At 35.2% G+C, this 24,604-nt stretch overlaps 1 protein-coding gene across 15 annotated transcripts in view; it reads right to left on the bottom strand.

The window, feature by feature from the left end:
- Asph (aspartate beta-hydroxylase) overlaps positions 1-24,604 on the bottom strand; it is a 288,087-nt gene that overhangs the window by 183,453 nt on the left and 80,030 nt on the right. For 7 of the 15 annotated variants that reach the window (XM_063258446.1, XM_063258433.1, XM_063258439.1 and 4 more), the window contains 8 exons: positions 23,515-23,589; positions 19,812-19,946; positions 18,037-18,069; positions 17,107-17,163; positions 16,597-16,644; positions 14,137-14,169; positions 9,232-9,267; positions 4,950-4,994 (listed from right to left, as the gene is read on the bottom strand). In XM_063258446.1, coding sequence (XP_063114516.1) covers positions 4,950-4,994; positions 9,232-9,267; positions 14,137-14,169; positions 16,597-16,644; positions 17,107-17,163; positions 18,037-18,069; positions 19,812-19,946; positions 23,515-23,589 — 462 coding nt within the window. The remainder of the gene's footprint in view (positions 1-4,949; positions 4,995-9,231; positions 9,268-14,136; positions 14,170-16,596; positions 16,645-17,106; positions 17,164-18,036; positions 18,070-19,811; positions 19,947-23,514; positions 23,590-24,604) is intronic. The other 8 variants (XM_063258434.1, XM_063258440.1, XM_063258443.1 and 5 more) reach the window with 3 other exon arrangements.

Genomic DNA, 24,604 nt, shown 5'->3' with positions numbered 1-24,604 from the left:
ATTATAACAGTGTAGATCTAAGCTCCAGTTTAAAGACTCCGCTGAGAAGTGGTTTACTCCGGTGTAAATAACATCTCCAAAGCCAGGCCTGTGTTCTCTTCTGTTGCCTTCTGTCCCTCCTGCATTCTGCACCTTCATTAAGGTTCCACTATTCCTGCACAAGGACTCAAAGCACAAACGCAGGAATCATCCTTGACTCCTCTCCCATCAAATTACTTCCACCTCCAACTGTTATGACAAGGATGCCACCTTCCCACTCATTCTACCCATTAGGCTCCCACCATTTTGGGCTTAGATTAGCACAACTGTTCCTAGCTGTCTCTACTTCCTTTCTCAAATTTGGATTTGATCACATGACTTCTCTGCTTGGAACTCCCAGTGACTTCTTGTTACTTTTAGGCTTATATCCAAACTTTCAAGTATGGTAAAACACTGAGATGCCTGCCTACTTACCCTAAATTCTTACATTCTTATTTTTCTGCTCAGTAAGCATTTGTTCCAAGCTCATTCCTATAATTTCTACCAGTGACTCAAAAGTCAGCTAAAAGTAACACAGTGACATGAGAAAAGCCTATTTGCACTCTGTACCACTCCTATAAAGTTGGGTGAATTATCCCTTCTGCTGGGAGCTGTCTTGTGCATCTGAGAAACTGATAACATCACATTTTTTGTTTTATTCTACTGTACAATCTCAGGGCAAGGACTATACTGTCAATCATGCAGTGTTATTGGCACTGTCAGTGCCAAGTTATATCACAGCAGTTGTTCTATATATATATATGTGTGTGTGTGTATATATATACACACTTCTTGAATAAGTGAATGAATAATAACAATGTGCTTTAGGCACTTGATAACCATTAGTTCTAGTATGGCTTGGATCTAGATGTTCTCCCAAGACCTCATGCACTCATAGATGGGGCTTGGGGAACCATGGATGTGTAATACTGAATTATGGATGAAATAAATGGGTTAATCCATGGCTTGGTTTAGCATAGCTCTAGGTGTGGACAATGGAAAGGCTCATCCTGGGTGTGGACAGCATTAACCAACAGGCTTGTGGCCTGAATACAATTAAAAAAAGAAAGGAACGCTTGCTGCCTCCTGTCTACCATGCCATGAACTAGTTTTTCAGTGCTGCTCTGCTTGGAGCCAACTAACTGTGGACTGAAACCTCTGTAAATATGAGCTAAAATAAACCATTCCTCTTTGTACTTGTGGGTGTCGTGTATTTTGTCCAAGCAACAAGAAAGTAGCAAACAGAAGCTCCTATACGCATGAAGTCAGTTTCTTCCACTGACTAAGATCTCCAATGCTGCCAGCCTAAAGCTAGTGTTTGACATGAATGGTCAGTGTTTAAAAATGCTGGGTGAGAGGAAGGCTTGAGTGAGAGTTCTGGATTGATGCGGCAGAAGGAAACAATAACTTCTGCTGATCATTCTAGAACTGCAGTGTTATCTCCAATTTCAGAGCCAGAATCACCCAGGAACCATGACGCTCAGATGCTGCTCTTCCAAATAATAATAAAATATAAAAAATATAAAAGAAACTTTTTAGTTGTTCTTTACTGGCATGATAAGACAGAAAAAAATAGCTAGTAAACCCACCTAGTCATATAGCAGTAAGTACTACTGGGCAGAAAAATATAAATGATTTTTTCATAAATCACTCAATTGTAGGGGAATGGAAAAAAGAATGAATTTACATTATGTACAGCTACAAATTCTCTATGATGATTGTGATCATTATGTATATCTAAAATATACCTTTCGAAATTTTGCTATGTATATATATGTATGCTATCATACTGCTAGAAATGCACAGGATCACTTAAAGTAAAAATATAAATTTGAAGAGAAAGATGACAATTTATCACAAGGAGTAATGATTCTGAAAAGTAATTTTTTTTTCTTTTTTGGTACTGAGGACTGAATTCACAACTTTGTGCCTGCCAGGCAGGCAGTATGCCACTGAGCTAAATCCCCAGCCCTCCGAAAGTAATTTTAAAAATCATGTATTTCAAAATTGTTAACCTTTAATATCAGAATGATCAATTGTTAGGACTGACCTACATTTTCACCAAAAAACTACTCATAGGGCATTTATAAATATAAAAGAAAGATGCAGAATTTAAACTATGGGACAGCTTACTTTTCTACCAAAAATCATAAAGTAATCTTCTAGAATCCTAAGTAATGAACTCATGTAGATTAAGATTCCAAAGAATATGATGTGTATCAGTTTTATCACACCAAAACAACTCTCAAAACTCATCAGTTTCTGAGCCTTCATTTACTGAAAATTATATTGATATCAGCAGTAAAGACAGTGAATTATGAAACCAGAATGCAAGGATCAACCCCACTTGCACTTTCCACTCTGTAACTTTGGGAGACTTAGTTTTCCTTGCTATACTTCATTGTTCTCATCTGTAAAATGGATAATAGAATGCCTACCTCTTGGATTACTGGAACTATTAAACATTAACCCATGGAATATGTTTAAATACTCGTTGGTCTTTACTATCTCCTACTGTGTGGCTGGTTACAATGGTGATAATGCCCTTTTAAGATTAGCATTAGTATTATTATGAACTTTAGAGTAAAATGCTATAATCTACTTTTTAAATGATCAAGGAAAACAAATTAATCAACTTGGCATCAAGGGCCAGAAAAAAATGACCTAACATCTAGCAATTTTTGGTGGGGAGTGAGAGTGGAGGAGGGTACCACAAATTAAATTTAGCACTTTGGCTTGCCAGGCAGGCACTGTGCTACTGAGCTATATTCCCAGCCCCAAATCAAGTGTTTTATAGAAGTCCTCAACTGTTTTCTACGGAATGAAAAAATTTTAATGACTGAAAAGAAGTGAAGAGACAGTTTCAACAGTGGGTTTCCTGAAGTCTGATACATAAATACTGAGCAGTCAACTGACTGCACAAAACATCACTAACATACATCTAAATATATTATTTTGCATTATAGTAAAACTATAATATGAAGCAATACTAACAATAAGAGTAAAACAGAAATAAGTAAGCCAACTGCAATGGTTAATTAAAATGACTATTGTTGACTATCCGCCTTATATTCTCTTCTGGTAATGTCAAACTACAACTGTGCAGAAGCTCAGACAAGTTTCTGCAGCACCATATTATGGGTTACAACTTCCTGATCAGAACTTTCAGAATTTAGCTTCCCTTGACCTACCTCATTGATCAGATTAACTAATTATTAAACAATAATACCCATGGTCACCATTTCCCAGGAGTTTAGAATATGTCGGTGTTATGCACATTAATCAAACATTCATGTTTACATACTTTCATTGTGGTCATCTCACTCCAATACTCTAACCATTTGGTGCTTTAATTTTATAGCCAAGGATCACCAAGTCAGTTTTCAAAACATTAAAGTAATAGTATAGCCATTTATGGTTTAAAAATATTATCTCTCTAAGCTTTGGGCAGTAGAAATATTGTAGGTTTATCCAACACATGTTTATTGCTAATTGAAAAAAATATGCATCATCTCTCATATCTTTACAACAGTTAGATCAATATTCAAAATATCAACTATAACTAGAAAATGATTAATCCTATACAAATTAATTCCTAGAAATACTTAAAATAATTTTCTTTAAAGGAATAGCATAGTATTCAAAATACTAATTCTGTAACTTTTTCTACCTCTCCCACACAGAAACAGCGTACTCTGTCAAGCATAACTACAACAAACAAAAATCAGTGATAGAGTGGGCATACCATCAACTTTATCTGCCATGCCCATCTTTTCTACAAGCAAAAGATGTTATTGCCCACCTATCATGTAAATTTGTAATGAATTTATTTTCCTATTCATATTGTAATACCAACAATTCAGGTCTCAATCTATTATTTGTTTCTGTAAATTATTACAAATGTATAAAGTATGACAAGTATCAAAATCTAAACAGTCCATTCATAAAACAAGCAAAGACAACCAAAATATAACTAAAACTATTCTATTGTTTTATTCTTTGTTTTTTTTTAATCTGGAAATTTAGTGTTCAACTAATTTTACCAAATAATTATTTCTGCCAAAATCAATAATGGTAATGTCCATCATTGCTATAAAATTCACAATAAGCATAATGTGAAAAATGAGTAAAAACTGTACTCTTATATGACATAAAAAGAAAAAATAAAACTAAAACAGAATGAGAAGAAATACACTTGAGGGAAAGATATGATATAAAAAAATCTTTTAGTAGAGCCTTCTTTCCCTCTGTAAGAAGAGGAATTTATGTGCCAGTTCCTGATCACAAGTATAGTCAATGTTTCTGAAACGTACTTGTAAGTACCAGTCTTGGTGGAAGGGCTGTTGTTCCTATTCCTTAAACTCATTAACCACAAGAGGAAGAGAAGGGGAAGAGTACAGAAATGGGGTTCACATAGCGGGCTGAAAGAAAAGACCATCGGGTACTAACAAGCCCTAGGCAGAATGGGTTATCACAGGCATTGGCATGCCTTCAAGGAGGACAGGGATAGAGGAAAGAAATAAGCAGTTACAAACAACACAGAATTCAGCTTCTACCAGAGGCAATTCTGACTCCATGTCTGCACTGAATGGTCTGACAATTAAATAATAAATAAATAACCAAACAATGATGAAAAAAAAAATCCAAAACGTAATTTGTACTAGTCCTCCCATTTGTAACGGCAAAATCACATGGTACTTTGATTGTTATTCCAGTTTCAGCATAACACATAAGTACTAGACTGAATCAGGTATATGTTTTCCATTATTTTGTTTCAGTTGATCAGAATTTTTAAATTTGGGTACTATCAGTCTTTTTCTCTCAGGATTTTTAACCTTCACAGATTTATTTCATAATGTTGGTGTTAATATCAATAGCATTTTTAAATTGAGCAAAAAAGGTAATTGAATAGATCTACTGAAATTCCATACCTGGTGGTACTTTCTGGTGTTCTTCCATAGGGGGAACGCTTACTTCTAAAATAAAAAAGTCACAATCCATTAAATGTCACTAACCAGAATTTAAAATGTATATTAGCAATATTGTATTAGTTATGATAATTATTTTTACATGTTTTAAAATATTCAATTGAATGATCATGAAAACATTATGCTTTCACAGCATCCCAACAAATAAAAAAATCAGCTACAAGTGAGTAAAATACTGTAAATTTCTCAACTGTTTTGCACAACAGTTTTTACCAAATCTTTTTAACTAACTTCAAAATTCTGTTGCCTGGCTCATGAGATATGAACAAAAACCTAGGTTTTTGTACCACACTAAATAAATAAATTGAGGAAACAAACTAACACATCTTGTTTCATCGTTAAACTTTTTATTGAAACGTTTTTGTGGAAGGGAGCTGTTGGGAGTGCAGCGGATCAAACCTAGGACCTTGTACACACAAATAAGCACACACTTTACCATGAGCTATAGCCCAGAAACAATTCTTGAAAAGTTTCTGGCTCATAACCCTATTTTACTATCAATTAGACAACATAAGTAAATTAATTTGAAGTCGAATCTTAAAAATCAAGTATTATTCTCAATGTCTTTGAAAAAAAATTCTCAAGCTAAACTTTTTTTTTTTCTTGTACTAGAGATTGAACTCATTCCCGGCACACTCACATGCTGTACTACTGAGCTAGTTACACTTCCAACCCCCAAAACACATTCTAAGGTCAGTCAATGAAGGGGATGTGAATTTTTACTATCTTGCTTTTTTTCTTGGCTGCCTCAACCCAGTTACAACTAGAGACTGCAAGCATCGCCACCCAGTGTTACGAAGATAAATTTTTTGATTTGATTTATAAAATTATGTCACCGTCAGCTTTCCTTTTGCTCCTTACACCAGTTATAATATGCTTTTCTCAAAAGTAGATATTTTAATATTTTCTAAAACTCAAAATATTTATGCAGCTATTTTAATTATTTTTTCTTCTTGCCTCAATTTGCTAATCATAAAAATGATGCACACTCAAAATAGAATATTTGGAAATATTTTACATAAGAGGAAACTGAAAAGAGTAACCAAACATATTTCTACTAACAACTGCTAATATATTACGTGTCCTGTTACTGTTATATTAAGAAAATTATTATTCCAAGTTAAATTTTCATCTAATTTTATTTTGAAAAACATATATCATAAAAACTTCTCTAGGATTTTTGAAATATGATTTATTTTTATATGATTTTAAACATGAAATAGCAAATTGGTTATATCAGCACAACCTGAAAGCATTACCTATTTAATAAATGTAGCCTGCTTCTTCTTATCCTAGGTCTTTCTGAATCCTCTTCATTTAGTAAGGTTTTCTCTCTTACCAATTATTCCAGTGGCTTCTGGGAAGACCAACAACATTCTCAATGTTGCCAAATATGATGGAAAATTTCCATTCTTGGGACTCATGGGTCACTCACCTATAAGCAGTGTGTTCCATCTTTTCCTTTTGACATATTTTCCTCCTGACTCACTGGCTGTTTATGCTCCATTCAACTATATATTGTTGGAGATCCTTAGCAACATTAGTCCTGGGACAGTCTCTATACTTTCTTAGGTCCTTGCTTCCAAAGCAACCTTAATGGTTTCAGTGGATTTATCATCACCTCAGGATGATAGAATGGAAACATTCATAACTATCTCAGATTTTGCTCAGTGAGTTGATAGTGGTATATCTAAATCCATACTTAATATCTCCACTTGGTTATCTCATATAATTGTCAAATTTAAAGAGTTTATTGTGGATCTTTTGATTTTGTCTCCTAAAATAGTTTTTGGGTTTTTTTTTTTTTTTTTGGTCTTTTTTGAGATAGAGCCTCACTATTTGATTCACGTAGGCCTTTTGGCTCACTGTACAGCCCAGGCTGGTCTCAAATTTGCAATGATCTGCCTCCCTCAGCCTCTGAGTGCTGGGATTACAGGAGTGTGCCACCATACCTGGCTAAAATAGCTTCTTCTATATTCTAGTTTTCTTCTTCTCAATAAATACCTACATTATCCGGGAACTAACAACCCTTATATTCCCTCTCTTTGCTTCACAATTATAGATTGTAAAATATATCTAAACAATTCAATAATAGAGCTGTGAAATATACCTAAACAGAATTCAGTAATAGAGCTCTTGAGAAGCATGTGCAAGGCTCTGGGTTTGAAGAAAAAGAAAAAAAAGCCACATATAACAAATTCAACACTCTCCCTTGCATTCCCAACTAACAGTCTCACTGTGGGACCATGCAGTCAGTCCCCTAACAAAGTGGTTTCTGCATCCATTCTTGTTCTATTCAATCAAGTAATTCTTCAAAACGTAAGTCAGATTATCTCTATAAGTATTTCCATAAATTTTTATATCATTTAGAATATAATCCAAATTCCTTTGAAGGCCCTAACTAATCTGCCCCTCTTAGTAATTCAAGCCATATTAAGCTTTGTTTCCTATTATGTGCAACTGAAAATAGCCTTTCTGACACAGATGTATACCAGTGACTTAAATATAGGACTGATATTATGACATATGGATTTTTGCACAGATCATCCTAACAGTAGGTGAAAGATGAATGTGAAAGGTGCAAGAAGCTAAAAGGCTACAGCCATTATCTAGCAAGATGAGGGTCAAAATAGACTACTAAGAGCTATAAAGAAAAACATGGATTGGAGAAGCATTAAAAAGAAGTATATTACAGGACTTGGGTTCAACTAGAGACAGTGGGAGAACAGAACTCAATAATGTATCCCATGTTTCTGATTTACAAATCCAAAGATGTACAGATAAAACCTGCTAAGGCAATTAATTGAAGATCAGCAAATCAGGTACTGAAAAGCCCATCAAAGAGGCTACATACAAGAAGGCTGCAGGTACATGGCTCAGAGCCCCACAGTGTATCAGAGAGAATTCCCTTAGTGGTCTATCAAGCCTCTCAAAACTCCTGAAAATTTCAAGGGAAAAAAATCTGTATGTAATCCAGTAAAGGTGAGATCAAATTGTATATGATGATGTTGGCTGTTTTATGTAAAACAATGGTAGGGGATATTAGATTAAGTTCTTCCTGTGGATTTAGGTTTCTATTTTCTGATTCTCACTGTATAAAAATACAGACATGGTGTTATTCTCTAGAAAATTAATATTGCTTATAGATAGGTGAATAATGGGAAATGGGAGAAAATCTCAACTCAAACCATCCTAGTTATGTAGCAATAAATCCTACTGCAAACAGGGAGCCCATACGGGGGTCTCTCCCACAGGTAAGTTGATAAAGAAGGCAAACTTAAGTCTCCCCCTTTCTCTATATCTATCTTTCACCATTTCTAAAACTATACCATTATTCAGTCTGCAAAACAAAGTTCAAAAGCAGTTAACATTTATCTGGAAACATAGCTAGGTGCTGTGGTGCATAAAAAAACACACACATTAAAAAAAAAAAAGGTGTTTAACCTGAAAACTAACAACTAGCTGCTCAACACTGAATGCTAGAAGTTATTTTATGAGCAAAGTTCTTCCCTGTCTTACGCTTTGGGTGGCAGCCCACTATTGTGAAAGCACACAGCTTACATCACGTGAACTTCCAAATCCAGGTCTCAGCCACTGCACCCACCCTGCCTGACTTACCACAGTTTCAGCCTATCATTTGCAAACTAGTACAAGGATTTTTCTCTAGTCTCTTCCTTCAGGTCTACTGCAAGGAGCAACTAAAATAATGTGTGAATTTGTAGCTTTTAAGAATTAGAGAAACAAGTTAAATGAAGTGTCACTACTTAATACAGTATATACAACCATTTATTTTTCAGAAACAATTACCTCATTTCCCAAAAAAGGGGAACCCATCCTCCAAGTAATAACAACATAAAAGACCCCACTTTCAAGCCATCACTGCCGATAGCTACCCTTTCTCACCAGACCACTTTCTCTAAACTGATCTTGTACTTATTCAGGGCAACCATCTATATTCTAATCAATTATTTTCACAGTATATTGTTTTTATCACCATCCTTATACTTCTTATAATCTTTAATTACTTTATTCATCTGTTTGGTCATTAGAATACTAGCCCCAATGGAAAGAGGGATTCTAGTTCATTCCCTTATACTCCTATCTCCCAAGAGAACACTATACATAAGAAGTAGGAAGTGTTTGATATATATTTGTTGAATAAATAAACATATCTTTAATATGAAAAGTAAAAAAAAGTAAAACCATTTCTATAAAATGAACTTACCTTCTAAAATCATGTTTGTATCTTCTATAGCATTATCTAAAAACAAATAAAAACATATTAACTCAGTTCCACTCAGATCCCTTGATCAACTAATATCCACACAGATACATAAACATTGCTTGTTTTTAGATTTGGTCTTCTTATGGATGGATTCAACAGATACCTATACCAATTTTAATTTCTAAATTATAATCAAAGAGTGCATCATGTATTGTCCCTCATGAAACAGGACTTTTACTATAAATATGAAATAAACATAATAATTAATTTATTTGCAGGTTCTATACAGCATTCAACTCTCCAAAAAACTTAAATATTTGGGGAAAAACTGCATCTGTACTGAAAATGTAGACATTTTGTCATTATTCCCTAAACAATACAATATAATAACTATTGTCAATGGCATTTAAATTGCATTAGCAAAACAATATAGACATGATTTAAAGTACATAGGAGGTATGCATAGGCTAAAAAAAAATACTACACCATTTTATATAAGGAACTTCAACATCCTCAGATTTTGATGTCTGTAGGACATGCTGGAATCAATCCCACTGCAGATGATACAGACAACTATATTGACAATAAACAGTCAATGTTTTATATTTCTTATTTTGTCTATTATTTTACTCATGTTATAAAAGTTCTAATATATGAAGGGCTGATTTGTAGGGAATATCTGTTTACAGAAAAACAAAAACAATGCACCTGAAGTTTCTATCAGTTTATTTTCTGAAGCTTCATACTAAAAAGCAAACAGAAAAAATAAGCCTTTAGCACTGCATAACTTTCATAATAACAATAACTGAAAAAATTCATTCCAGGTGTCAGCCTGTGTCTTATTTATAAATACCTGAATGTATGGTGTTTGTCACTGTAAAACACAGACTACAGAATAGGGCAGAGAAAAGTCTGATTAACTCAGTGAAATTCAAATAAGTCACTGGGTTCAAATTCCAAATAAGCCACTGTTTGGCCAGAGGAGATGGCAAAATCATATGCTTTTTTCTATATGGTGAGGAAAACACAAGCTCCTCCACCAATCAAAGTATTCAATAAATTCCCAAGTGGCACCAAATATCCTTTTTAAATGTTCTTTATGTTTTTGGTTGAGGTTTTGGGTTAACTAAAGTTTGACCTTCCTAATTACCTGAATCTCAGTTTTTAACCAGTAAATTCCCTACTCTGTTGAGGGAACAATTCAATATTCAACTTGGAGGCAAATACCCACCACTGTTAGCCTCTGGGAAGGAGTTGGCAGGCTCTGAATTCACCATGGTAACCAGGGCCTGATGCCCAGCCCTGCTCTTTGGTTAGCAAAGAGCTTGGCACAGCTATGCTCCAGTAAAAGGAGGTGCTCTGCCTGCTCCAAAACCAGATCCTCTTTGCATACTCTCCCCCATGTCTAGGACCAGCAGCTTCCTGAGCAACTGATATTCTAGAAGGCCTATTTTCTCATACATTAAAGGCATACATTATTTTCTCCAAATATTAATAACTTTATTATTTTTATGTATTTAGTAAAGAAGCCTTTCTGAGCACCTATTTTTAGATATTCTCAGAATTGGAGCTAAATCACTTTATCTTTTTTGATATCACTGGAAAGTGGAGAGGCAAGGAGTGTGTGTCTACACCCTTACCCTAACCAGAATCAGTATTTAAATACAGACCTCAAATGTACAACCAGCCCAGTGTTAGGCCCTTTTCCCTTTACGCTTCTCTCATTTTACAGTTCAATTTCTTCCAAGGGTCACTGACATTTTACTTTGACGGTTCCTCGCCTCACTTCCCTCCCCTAGTCATTACCATCTGGCTTCCACCCAGTGTATGTCTATGAGAGGACTCTTGCTGGGCAGACCAGGGAGCACTTCATTAAATTTGATGTATGCTTTCCAGGTTTGCCTTGTTGGATCTCTTAGCAACATATCCTCTTTCAAACAAGCTTCCACTAGTCAGTCTTTCATCTCTCATTCTCAATCTTTTCTATCATCCCATACTTTTTTTTAGCAGGTGTTATGTAAGAGCTTCTGCTGCAGTACCTCACCCTAGCCTCCTCTGTCCCTTCCAGGATCCCATAGCTTGGTTTAAATGACTCTTAAACCATGAGTTGCACTTCTGAGAGAGACAGATCGTCAAACCTCCTCTTAGATGTCTCACAGCAACTTCATTATCAACAGGGATGGAACTGCACTCCAGTCCCTCTTCCTGTCTTCCAGTGAAAAAGTGCTACCAGGCAACAAGCTAAAAGAGAAGACAGTTCTGCGACCATGCTCTCTTTCTTTAGCTACCTCATATATCAAATTCCGTCAGACATACCTTCTATGCATTTCTCAGCTTTCACCATTCCCCTGCACTTTTGCTGCCACCACTGTTTTAAACTACCATCACTGCTGTCTAGTCTGCCCCTGAAATAATTCTTGCCCAGGTTACCAGGAGGCCATTGTGTGGTACTGGACCACAGTCATGCTTTCAGTGCTTTTTACACATGGCTCAAAGTAGCCCATGATCCAAATTAACATTGCCTTTATGAAATCTGGGCCCTTTAGCTTCTCACTTAGTACAGATCGGATCTGGATGACATCAATTATCTATCTCTTCGAATCTATTCTTAACTCTCTGTCTAGTTCTATGTCTGAACTCTCAGTATTTTCTAAATGTAGATCTGATTTTGCAATGCCCCTCTGTGGCACGATAAGGTCAAAATGATCTCCTCGACCTTGCCTACAGGCATCCCCTGGACCTGGATAACCTGGCCTCCATGGCTGCACCTCTCTTCTCATTCTCATTTGTTCATATCAGAGACTTCCCAGGACTCGAGCCCCCTTTCATCTCACTGTTCCAGCTGCTTCATCTTCAGATGTCTCATCCAGAGACCAGTTAATGTCTCTTTATTCTAAGATGTTTGTTACAGACTATGCGGATGCTCACTAGCATTTGCTGCATCTATGATAGAACCCTACCCAGAAATTCTTTATTATTTTCTATCTTCTTGCTGAAATATGAAGTCCAAAAGAACAAAGACCATGTGCTTCCTCACTAGAGCTATTGTGGCATTCTAGATAAGGGATACAAGATAACAAATATATAGTATATGAACAAAAAATCATTTGGACAGCTAAAATTGCAAATTCACTTTCTAGGTTTGAAGTTTTCCAGCATATTTGTGATGTGAGAAGCTAGTATCTATTAACAGTTCTATCAAATCATGATGTGGGAAATGGAAAGTTTAATGCAGAAGACTGGATATTTCTCTTTCCCACTGAACTACACTTTTGCTTCACTTTCACTTAACTTCAATTACATGCCAGCTACTTAGTTTTCAGAATTTGGTCCCTCAATTTTCACAAAAGTATCTTTTAATATAGTGAAAAATCTTCTGTTTTATTGTGATCAATTGTGTTTGAAAAAGCTTACATTCCATATCGATGACTCAAATCATCCTCCCAAATCTTAATGCCCCTTTTGATCATACTCATTACCTTTTTATTAACATTTTAAATTGTATTTACTGTGATATTCTATGAAAATATATGTATTTTACATCTTCTTTAGTATATTAATTTTGCATTTTCTAACAAGTTTGATTTTAAATTCCTCTAGATCTAGCCTATAAAATATATTTCAAACATACTGTATTTTTGAAAAACAGGACAAAGATAGGGAGAAATAAAAAAAAGTATCTCTCCAGGTATAGTAGCACATACTTGTTATTCCAGCACTTGGGAGGCTGAATCAGGAGGATCATTATGACTTTGTGACCAGCCTGGACTACAAGGTAAACATAGGGCCGGCCCAAACTGCATAGCGAGATGCTGTCTCAAATAGACAAACAAACAAACAAGAAAATCCAAATCCTACTTCTACATACAACTTTCATTTCTAAACTTCTAATTTCTCCTCCAAATTCAAGACTAGAAAAAAAATTTAGAGCCAATCTCACTGGCCAACTTCTTTAATTTGTTATCAAAAGGATATATACCTGAAGATGATCCAAAATTCTTTAGATTTGTACTCCTTTAGCCACTATGAATCTTGATAGTGCCTTAAGTCTTAAACATTTACTTAAAAATTAACACATCAAGTCTACACACAGGGACTTCTAACTTACTTCAACTGTGATTCACTAGCTAACATGAAACCACAAACTCTTTCGAGTCCTGAAGCATCCAGAACACAGAAAGAGCTCTCTGTATTCTGACCATGATGAATTTCTTTATCCTTTTGGTTTCACACACCAAGTTATATTCAGTTGACCTCTCTTTTTTGACACCATAAATTTTACATATACTAGAAGTAAAAAAGATACACATTGGCTTTATCATTTCTTAGTTACACAAATAAGCAAATTATTTCTCTCATCTTAGAGGCAGGAAAAATGTAATCTATTTCATAGAGTTCAATAAAATAGTACATGAAATTCTTGGAAGATGAGAGGTAGAACAAATGCTTAAATCTGAATAGGATGCTAGCCATTCCAAAACTTTGACAGAACTATTTCTTCCAGCCTGCTGTTAAGCCTGAAACTGAATTTTTCCTAACCGTTCCTAATATGACAAATCAGTCACCTAAGAGAAGAGGATCAATTTATAGAAGCAATTAGACTAAAGTATATGTTCATGAATATTTTAAAAGAGAGATGCCTGGAAAATAATGAGTTTTTTTAAACAATTTGTAATTGCCCCTAAGACAACTTGTGAAAAGTTTAAGAAATTATTCAGACAAGGGCAGAACCACTAGTATAGTTAAACAACCTCCCCCAGTGAATTCTCTGCAAACCATCATCATTTGGATGTTTTAATTTATGGTATTTATAGCTTAAAACATAATCCTCCGTAGTTTATAGTTGACAAATATAATTACATTTTTAAACAACACATAGTTCAAATTTAAGAAGCATTTCCAAACCTTGTTCATCATAGTCTTGGTATGTTACAGCATCTGTGAAGGAAGGAAGGAAACAGAAGCAAAGTAAGAATGTCATTTTAAAAAAAAAAAAACAGCTCTAAAAAGTCTTTTGCAACACAGATTTCTTTTCTTTTAATTATTAATGATTGTACTTACAGTACTATTTTCCCTAAAAAGAAAGCATAAGGAAATGATATTCATAGAATTCCTCAGAGCAAGATATAGCATTAAGATTTACCATCCTGTTGTGGTGTTGGCAGATGAGGTGAAATATGAATGTCCCATACAGTGAACCCTCAACTTACAACTGGTCTCGTATAAGAACGACTTTGGTTACAACTGGAATTTTGGGTTTCACTTACAATCAAAGTCTAGAGTTATGACTCAAAAGTCAGCCATATGTGTGGCTGTAAAAAAGAACAACTATTTCTAAAATAACAATAGGTAATTTATCAACTAATGATTTCTGTCATTTTTTTGAAATTCTGTATTATTTCTACCCTTTTTTCTGTTTTGCTTTTCTCTTAAAAAAAAAAATCAGGATGCCAGAAAAGCAGATGTAAGCATATGTGTCAGTCTGAGGCCAGATGCACAATTTTGTGAATGTGATTTCAGTCAGTGTTTTATATAATTGCTATGATTATTGCTATCAAAATAGCCCCAAATATTACTCAATTATATTATAGGCATAAGATTTGTATAAGGAAGCTAGTGTTGCTAAAGTTGTTTCTCAAATTACTAAGTCGCAATCAACAGTTTTAGACAAGGGCAGAAAGACTATTACTAGTGTGAGTAAATGAAAGGCAGATGGCAGGTTGTAGCTTAGGGTTAGCTATCACTTCTGATCCATAAGCTTCAGTACAGAAGTTGCATTAGGGAGGAAGAGCTTCATTGAGAGCCATGGGAGTTCTTCAAGCATCACCACTCAGGTTTCTAATTTGTGAAAAGTTGATAGCTCACTTTAAGAAACTATACATCATGGAACAGCTTCTGACACACTTCCAGATGATCTCAGATACAGATTTAACACTTAAAGAGCTCTGGAAAGTACATTACAACAACCTTTCCTGTGTGGTGTTAACTGAGAAATCCTGGGCCAATGTCTCTCTAAGGACACTCAGATCTGCTGAAAGAAAGTGTGACCTAAAATTATACAGCAGAGAGACTGTGAAGGCTGTGTAGAGGAGTCTGAACCTTCAAATAGCCCTGTGGCTGATGAAGAGAGTGCATAGGCTTGCAGGTAGACAGTGATAAGGCTGAGGACCTGTGGAGGAACACCTAGAGGAACTGTCTAAGAGGAACTTTACCAACTTCTGGGGAAACAGCAGGGCGTGGCAGCTGAGGAGCTCTCTCAAGAGGTGTATCAACAATTAGTGCAGGGCCAGGGATTTAGCTCAGGTGCATAAGCGCCCACCTGGCAAGCATGAGGTCATGAGTTTGATCCCCAGTACAAAAAAGAAAAAAAAAAAATAGCAATGTTCTTCTGAAATGAAAAAGCCTCAAAAACTGGACAGAGCTACAAACATTTGTAGAGAAAATCCACCCAGATAGAAAAGCCAACTGTTCATTTACTTGCTAAATAACAGTGTTATGTCATACTACAGAAAAGTGTTAAAGAAAAGCCAGAAACAAGCCACCTTAGACCAGTCTTTATTTCTGAAAAGAATGAGGCTTAGTAAGCCAAATCAGGTCCTATTGAGCAACAGACTCTTTCTAGTACAAAAAGGACACCAGAGAACCAGATTCCTAAGGTTCTCATGAGAGGGCACTCTCCTTCAAAACAATAGCTACCTTCCATTTCTCCCTTCCTGGAAGTGAAAGATGTCAACTTGAATGCTGAGTACAGTATGAAACTATTGTTTCCGATAAATTAAGCACATTTTATAACTTTTGGGAGAATATACTAGGAAAACTATTGGTGTTTCTGACAAATTATGCACATTTACAACTCTCTTTTATTATGAAAAGGTTAGTTAAGGGGTGCCTTGGGAGGTGTGGAATGCATTACGGGTATTTTCATTATCCTTTATGGAAAAAACAGTCTTGATTTACAACCAACTAAAGTTAAAATCAGCACTCACAAATCAATTCAGTTCTTAACTCAAGGATTCACTGTATTCTTTTAGTATTAATTTTGCTACCAAAAAATCTTGTTAAAATCACTTGTTGATTTCTCTGAAAGAAAAGCCATGTAAACAGAGTGCTACAACTAAAAAACCTCAAGTAACATTTGAAATTCAATGAAAGTGTTTCCTTGAAGCTAGGTGTGGTGGCACACACCTGTAATCCTAGCACTTGGGAAGCTGAGGCACAAGATCATGGCAAGTTTGAGACCAGCCTGAGCTACAAAGTAAACTCAAGGCCAGCCTGAACTACATAGCAAGACCTTGTCTCAAAAAGACAAAAAAAAAAAAAAAAAAAAAAAAAAAGGAAGGAACAAAGAAAGTGTTTACTCAATACCTGCTTCTTGGTACAATCTTTCATGATCGACTAGTGGTTCACTGGAATCTAAAATGAAAAAATATTCACATTTGTCAACATGAAAAACTAAACAACTACAATTCTCAGACTCTATTCTAAAAGATTCCCTGTCAAATTCTCCCCTATAACATCTTATAAGACACACACTATTATCATTTAATAAAATTTAAACTGAGCAATGTTTAGAATTTGTTAAGTTGCAAAGATGGAAAAAAGCAGACCTAGGATTATCATCCAGTCCAAGTCTACTATACTACAATGTCTCTTTAATGTCTGTTTTTAAAGACCAAAATTCAAATGGTGGCCAGAAAAATACATTTCCTTTTCTCTACATTTCCTCATGTAACATTAAACTACATTCAGAAATTTCTATAAATATCTACAGAATAAAAAATTATTAAAAATGTTATGAACAGACCCTGAAATTGAAATGGCCTTGACTAATGTCTGAAACAGAAATACAAATAATTTATTTTTACACTGACAAACCTGAGTTTTCTTGGTTGTATATTATCTCTTCCACATCCTGATCATGGTCTTGTAAAACTGTAAATTAGGAAATAATTAGAAAATGTAAAATATATCTCAAGTGAGGGTTGTACAACATTAGAAAGTAGCAAATCCACAATTCCTGGTAATGATAGGAATGTAAAATCAAAACTCGGTGACAATAAATCATGTTTATTCATGGAACCAGTATATGCTAGCCACACGTAATGTAAACACAAAGATGAATTAGATAATTCTTGTCATAAACATATATAATCTAACTACAAAATAGTAGAGCTGTATTTTCAATCAGCATAATAGATTCAAGTACAGTCAGCAAATACAAAGAAAAACAAAAAGCCAAAGACAGCTACACAGAAAAATCCTCCTCTTACCATACAAAAGTACCTGCCACAATGAAGTTTGGGCAAGCACACACTTGGCCCACACCTTGTCTTAATGCCTAAATCCTCTGTATGGCACTTCTCCCAGACTAGAACACAGTTCCAGTATTTATAGACGCACAGTGTTAAAGCATTCAGGCTCTAAACGCCAGTCAACAATACTCAAAGGTGCTCAAACACCACTGAAAGGTCATGTGTCTATCTCCTTCTAGGCATATGACACATGACAAAACACAATTTTGACCATTTATTGATTTTTTAATTTATGTGTAAAATGCATGCAATTTCGTTGCACCTTTGACCTAATAATCCTACTACCAAGAATTTATCCACAGAAAATACACTTCGAAACAAAAACTACATTCACACAGATGCACTTATATAAAAATATATATTATCAAATATGTATCATATGTGACATTAATTTAAAAATATTAATAGTTAAGAAAATTGTAAACTGATCATAATGCTCTGTTAAAGGAAAAGGATTCACTTTAATTAAAAAAGAATAATATTAATGTCTCACCTGTCTCTTCCATATGATAACTATTCTCAGTGTCTGGGAAAAAAATGGATTGATATCACTATGGTAAAGAAATGGTACATATATAATCTGCATATGCCTATTTTGAATCTACACTTATGGTATATATTAAAATCAAATAATTATTTACAAATGAAAATATCTATTAAATGTCTACTTACCATTAGAACTACATTCAACATTCTCACAAGGTTGACAAAAGCCAGTACCTGAGCTAAAGACAGTGATTTATACAGAATGACACCAAACACAAGTGCTGTACCCAAGGAAAGTGCTAACTTCTGATTCACTTCACATCCATTCTCTAGCCCTGCCCTACCAGTTTCTGGAGCAAAGTATGCTGTCTACAAATGAGGACACAAAGGAATGGGCGAAATCTCTGTAGACAACTTAACTGGCATACACCAGAAAGCAAAATGGAAACATATGAACCATGCCAAGCTTATAACCCATCTCACAGAACAGATACACACAGTGTAAATGTTTTTAGTTTCTGAAGACTTCCAACAAAATTGAAATTTCTATTTGAAACTGAATCTATGTCCTAATTGAAGATTAAGTCAGAAATAAAAGAATTATCCAGCTTATAAACTTCTTAGGAATACATTTTCTAATCGTGATCTGTAACTCTTATCCCTAAAGTTATCAAGTTCTTCATGTTTCAGACTATATGGGCATTTTAAGAGAAATTTGTTAGATAATCAGGGCATACTACAAAAATGCTTAGTGATTGTCAATCTTGCTGAGGCATCTTGGTCTAATATAGGAAAGAACAATATCAATATGGAAATAACTGTACCAGCATCCATACTCAGAAATTAGGAACATTTTTCTTACAGAAATCACAAGTGATAATATCATCATAAAGCTAAAACATGAAAGACTAATGCTGTAAAGTTAGTGTATAAACACCTAGTTTCTGTGTACAAGGCAGCTAAAGTTATGCATGTAATGTTATGTATGTAATTTTATGTATGTAATACATTCTTCAAAACATTGTTACAAAAATTACATAATATACAATTATGTATACCATCAATACTACTATAACATTAATTATATAATGCTATTTGGGTGGAATAGTACATTTGTGACTCTAAACAACAGACAGAGCACTTAGAAGTATATCCACTCAATTATATATGCCACCTGTTTCCTAACGTAATTTCCCAGTGCAGTACTAGGTATGGGGAGAGGCAGGCATACTTTACTTTTTTATTACTTTCATGCTTTAAACAAAATTCTTGGAACACATGCCAGCCAGGTATATTGTACACAACCAGATTTATAGAAAGGCAGTCAGGTTGACCCATTGAGCCATGGTAGACAGGTGCTTCTCATTATAATAGCACAAGTGACCAATGCAAAACCCTAAACATACATGATCTGGCTGTTTAGAGAAAAAGCTTGCCATGGCTAGTGGAGAAGTTAAGAATTATGTTCTATGGCGTGCAATTACAGAGTTTGTGTTAGAATGAGGGTAAATAATAGGCCGTCGTGTCAAATATTCCATCAATTTTGTGTAGCAAATGGCACCCTGAGCTAGTAAAAGTATTTTGCAGAGGTGTTTCACTCACATGAAAAATTTGTATATTCTGAGTTTGCCTTAGAAGTTCTTTGAATCAAAACTGATACTTTTATTTCAGGGAAATAGTCATTTTAATTGAAGTTAAGCTTTGACTTCAAAAACATCTTGAAATTTTAACAAATACAATTGCAACTGCTGCATTTTATCTTGAAACCAAATAAACACGTTCTACCTTCATGAACTGTTTCAGGTTCCAGGATCTCAAATCTATCATCAACATCAGATGTGATAAGGAAATCATCATCCTGCAGCTGCAGATCTCCTGCTGGCCCTTCCTCTTCTTGTTGCAAGTTTTCTCCTTCAACTACGGTAAGGAACAAAGAGACATGGGTGGACAGTAGGAGGCCAGCAGCAACTGTCAACTCTGACGTGGTACCTCTTCTGAGGACAGGCAATCTAATTTCCTCTCAAGACCACTGTGTGGTAGGCACCCTAAAGCTATTTCCAACAATAGCCTAATGCTACTCCCCTTGAAAGTGAACATGAATGCATCTCTTCCCAACAGAATGCGGACATATGCTTCCCAAGTTTTGTTCATTATATATGCTCAGCACCTAGCACCATGCCTAATCACAGAAAGTATTCAACATATACTTGATGAAATAATTCATAATTATGAATATCCATGCCTTTTCAGTTTTCACTGACTCTGATAAAAGGTCACATCAAGAATTTTTATTTAACATAAAATCACTTGTAACAACTTTTAAATAACTATTCAAGTATTCCAATACAAACAACGGCTAATTACCTATCTAAATCAGATGTGAGGTCATAGATTCACCTGCATTACCCTGTGATAATGACCACCCTAGGTTTAATCTTTAGTTGTGGAAAAATGCATATCTTATTTTCTGTGACTAGCTTCTATAGTAGACTGAATAGTTCTGCATTTGTATGAATACAGTACACTAATGTACTTAAATATGATTTAGATTGTTACTGTGCCTAAAGATGATCCTCACAGTAAATGGCATAGAAAGCCTCTTATAAATAACACTCTGAATTGAAGAGCCTGAGTGAGCTGGGCGAGGCTTTGTAATGCAGCATAGTGATAAGGAGTGTAAGGTTTGGAAGAGCTGCTCTTGCTGAAGGCTCTTTCATAGCAGCTGTGGCACCACACGCAAATTGACTACTCTGTGCCTGGCACCTCCCTTCTATAAAATGGAAATAGCAGTGACCCATTCCTGACATAGTTGTAAAGTTTAAAACATTTTGAAAAATGTCTGCACTCCTCTTAAATATTCAGATGTTTTTGTTATCACTACAGTGACAACTGTTACTATTTCTGCCACTAATGAGTTTTCTACCAATATTGTAGAAGTACTTACTTACTCTGCCTTTAGTGTGGCATATATAGTGAGGTTCTCAAGTGTACTGAATAATGTAGGCCTATTTATAAAGACATTATTTATAGAGGTTTCTCTTACCTGTGGTTTTGTGTTCTGAAGTTTTAGTTACTTATGGTCAAACACAGCATGTGAAAATAGCATGTGGAAAACTCCAAAAGTAAACAATCGATAAATTTTATATTGTGCGTTGTTCTGAGTAATATGCTGAAACACTGGAGTCACTCTTCCCTTCCTGGGACATGCATTGCCACTCTGTCTATTATATCCATATTATATATGTGATCACTTCATTAGTCACTTGGCATTTGTCTTGGCTATCATAGTATCTAGACACCGTAGTATTCATCTGCTTATGTTTAAGTACCATTATTTTACTCAGTAATGGCTCGATGTACAAGGGTAGTGACATGGCAATTTAGACGTGCTGCCAATGACAAACTAATATGCTTCCTTTAGCAAAAAGAGGAAAGTATGTGACTTCAGGGGAAAAAAAAATCCATGTATTAAGGTGGCTGAGATCTGTAAGTAAGAATAAATCTTTATAAAACTGAGAAAGAAAAAGAAAATTTTTAAAGTTTTCCAGTTGCACCTAAAACTGCAAAAGAGAAAAACTTTCCCTGGAAAAGCCCAAGGTTTTTAGCTTATACAATGCATGTGCGAAATAGCCACTAACTAAAACACAAAGACGATGTAGTAAGAGCAATTTGGGCCAGGGAAAAGGAAGAGTCAGGACATTTGTTCAACAGGGATAAGAACTGAATTGTCCATTGTACAGCTTCAGTCTGAAACACCCACAGCCTTGAAATGGAGGCATCCATTACACAGTTGGATAATACCGGGTTTTAGATGAGTCATCAGGGCTGCAGCTAAACAGTCAGCAACCAGCAGATGAATCACACTGAAAGTCAGGGACCGCTAATGTAGAGATGGAGAGTAGAGAGAAGACACAGCAGCCTTTAAGTGGGTAGGGGTGGTGGCCAACCAGAAGAGGGAGAATATTCTTGTTTGTTTTTTGGCACTAGCGGAAATCAAACTCAGAGCCATCACACTGAGCTATGTCTCTGGATGTTTAAAAAAAATTTTGAGGCAGTGTCTCAGTAAGTTATGGAGGCAGGACTCAAATCTGTGATTCTTTTCTCTCAGCGCTGGCATTACTCGTACATGACACCATGTACCTGCTGCACACTCTTGCCTCTGGGCTTTCACAGATGCTGTGCCCTTTGCTGACTACACTAGCCAGCAGAAGTTCTATATCATCTTTTAGTTTCTAAACTAATGTCATCTCCTGCTACCTCTGAAGAGACTCAAGTCTGAGTAAGCCCCACAGAGTATCACAGCTCTTTTTTTGTTTGTTTGTTTTTGTTTTTGTTTTGTTTTTTTATCGGTACCAGGGATCGAACTCACAACTAACTGCCTGCTTGCAAGGCAGGCGCTTATGCTGCTGAGCTAAATCCCCAGCCCCCCACAGCTCTTATTGCATTATGTTAGTTATTTATTTAGACTAAACCTCCAAAAATAGAAACTATAGCAAGAGGAAATCTGCACTTTCTCATATGGACAAATGTATATCTAGGCAAAGTGGTTTCCTAGCTGCAAAGAAGCTGTTAATTAAAGGACATAGGTTCCTACACCACCAGCAGCCATCAGCAACACCTAAATCAAATGCTAGGGAATTATTTTTATAACACAAGTTATTTTCCTCTTTTAGCTACCCCCAGATCACACCAAACCATTAGGAGTATCAGGATACCAAAGTGTCATATGCTTTTATCCCTTTCTGAGTTATGTTTTAGAGCATGCCCTCTGATTTTGTTAAGGAATGCTTTAAGAAAGAGATTTAGACAATTCTAAAACATTAGTTTCTGGAATAGCATTTAATATTCTTTCAACAGAACTCAATGAGAGATATTTTTTAGATCCAAGTGAGTGCTGGGGAAATACTTTTATGTTCTCTAAGGAGATAGTATGCTTTTGACCAATCTGGGAACATGACCAGTACAACTAAATTCCGTCTTTTTTTTTTTTCCCCCCTTGGCAAACAGTTGAGGATAAAGTAAAAGTTAAGGTTCAACAGTAGCTACTGGATGACTTATTGTGACTTATTGTGCTTTGTGTTCCATTTTCCTCTGCTCTGTTTTCCTCATCTAATTGTGATGAATCATTGCTTTTGATTTGCTTATATGCACGTAGTCTTATGTTCCTTTTGAGACAGCATTTTGCTACATAGCCCAAGTTGTACTTGAACTTGCAATCTTCCAGCCTCAGTCTCTCAAGCGCTGGGACTGCAGCCTGGTAACACCGTGACTGGCTTCACCATTTTATTATTAGGTATATCAATAAGTTCCTTCAGAATGATAGTTGGGTAAAATAAAGATGCTACTTCAAAAGTAATATTTTTTAGTAACTAGTTTTTTAAAACCTCAAATACCCAAATAACATTTAAATTTTAAAATAATGCCAAAGTGACTTGAGATAAACATTAGTTTAGTAACTCATGACATAATAGATTTTAACTCATACCATGTTCCGGGTGTACCATTTCATGAAGAACAGACTGAATTTGTTCCTTTACTTCATCTTCAATATTCTGGGGTTCTAAAATAATTATAAAACATTACTAAGTAGAAAATACTTAAATCTTAATGGGGAACTGTAACATTCAAATATAGCATTTGTACATAGACCTTAAGATGAGTGTATTTGGCTAAGCAACTGTGCATGTTTTTCAGTTTACTAGTTTTCCCAATGTTGATGAACATGTTGGACAATTACAATTTGTTTCATTTGGTTAGTAAATATAAATGTTAAGACTTCTATTAAGATTTTTAGGATAAAATAATTCAGATATAGATTTTTATTTAAAAAACACATGAAGGGCAAAATGACTTCAATTTTTAATTAATAAAATTTATACTAATGACAGAATGGAGAGGACAAAGCTTTCACAAAGATAAAAAAATAAAATATAAACTCACAGAGCATATGGCAGCCTGTGTTCCCAGACAGGCAGGAAAAAGGGCTCTTTCCTGTGAGGACCCCGAGCAGTGAGTACTGGTGGGCCTCTCCAGACTCAGCAGGTAAACAGATAATCTTATGTTATAACTGGTGGCCCTTTCAGCTTTGACACTCAGATCCATAGATTAAATACACGTGAGCAACAAAAATGAACATGATTGATGACACACTTACAACACTGTACTTCTTGTTAGCAAATCAGGTTTATAGAAACATTGCACAACAAACAAGAAACTACAATTACACTGATGTTGTTATTAACTTCTATCTAACAAATATGTTTGTTCAGTGAATAAAAGCACTGCTATACTGTCTCAGTATCATAAATGCTATTCTATGAAACAATGTCATTGACAACAGTTATGTCAAAGAGCTAATCTTTAATGACAAAAATCAAAATAAGTTAATTTGAACTTCAGGGAGTGAAAAAGTTCAAATAGAGTATTCCTGTGCTAATCATTTAACAATACCATTGCTGACACATGGAACTGTCATATATCTATAGATGTTTACATTTCACAAATCACACTTTACATATATTCTGGTACAATTACTGAAACGTCTGGCCTCTGTCCTTAGCTGCCACCTCTCACAA

The sequence above is a fragment of the Cavia porcellus genome, unplaced genomic scaffold, assembly GCF_034190915.1.
Source record: "Cavia porcellus strain 051 isolate PalLab524CR breed Dunkin Hartley unplaced genomic scaffold, mCavPor4.1 scaffold_11, whole genome shotgun sequence".
Classification (NCBI taxonomy): domain Eukaryota; kingdom Metazoa; phylum Chordata; class Mammalia; order Rodentia; family Caviidae; genus Cavia; species Cavia porcellus.
The sequence above is the reverse complement of the archived record's forward strand: the minus strand, read 5'-3'. Positions and strand labels throughout refer to the sequence as shown.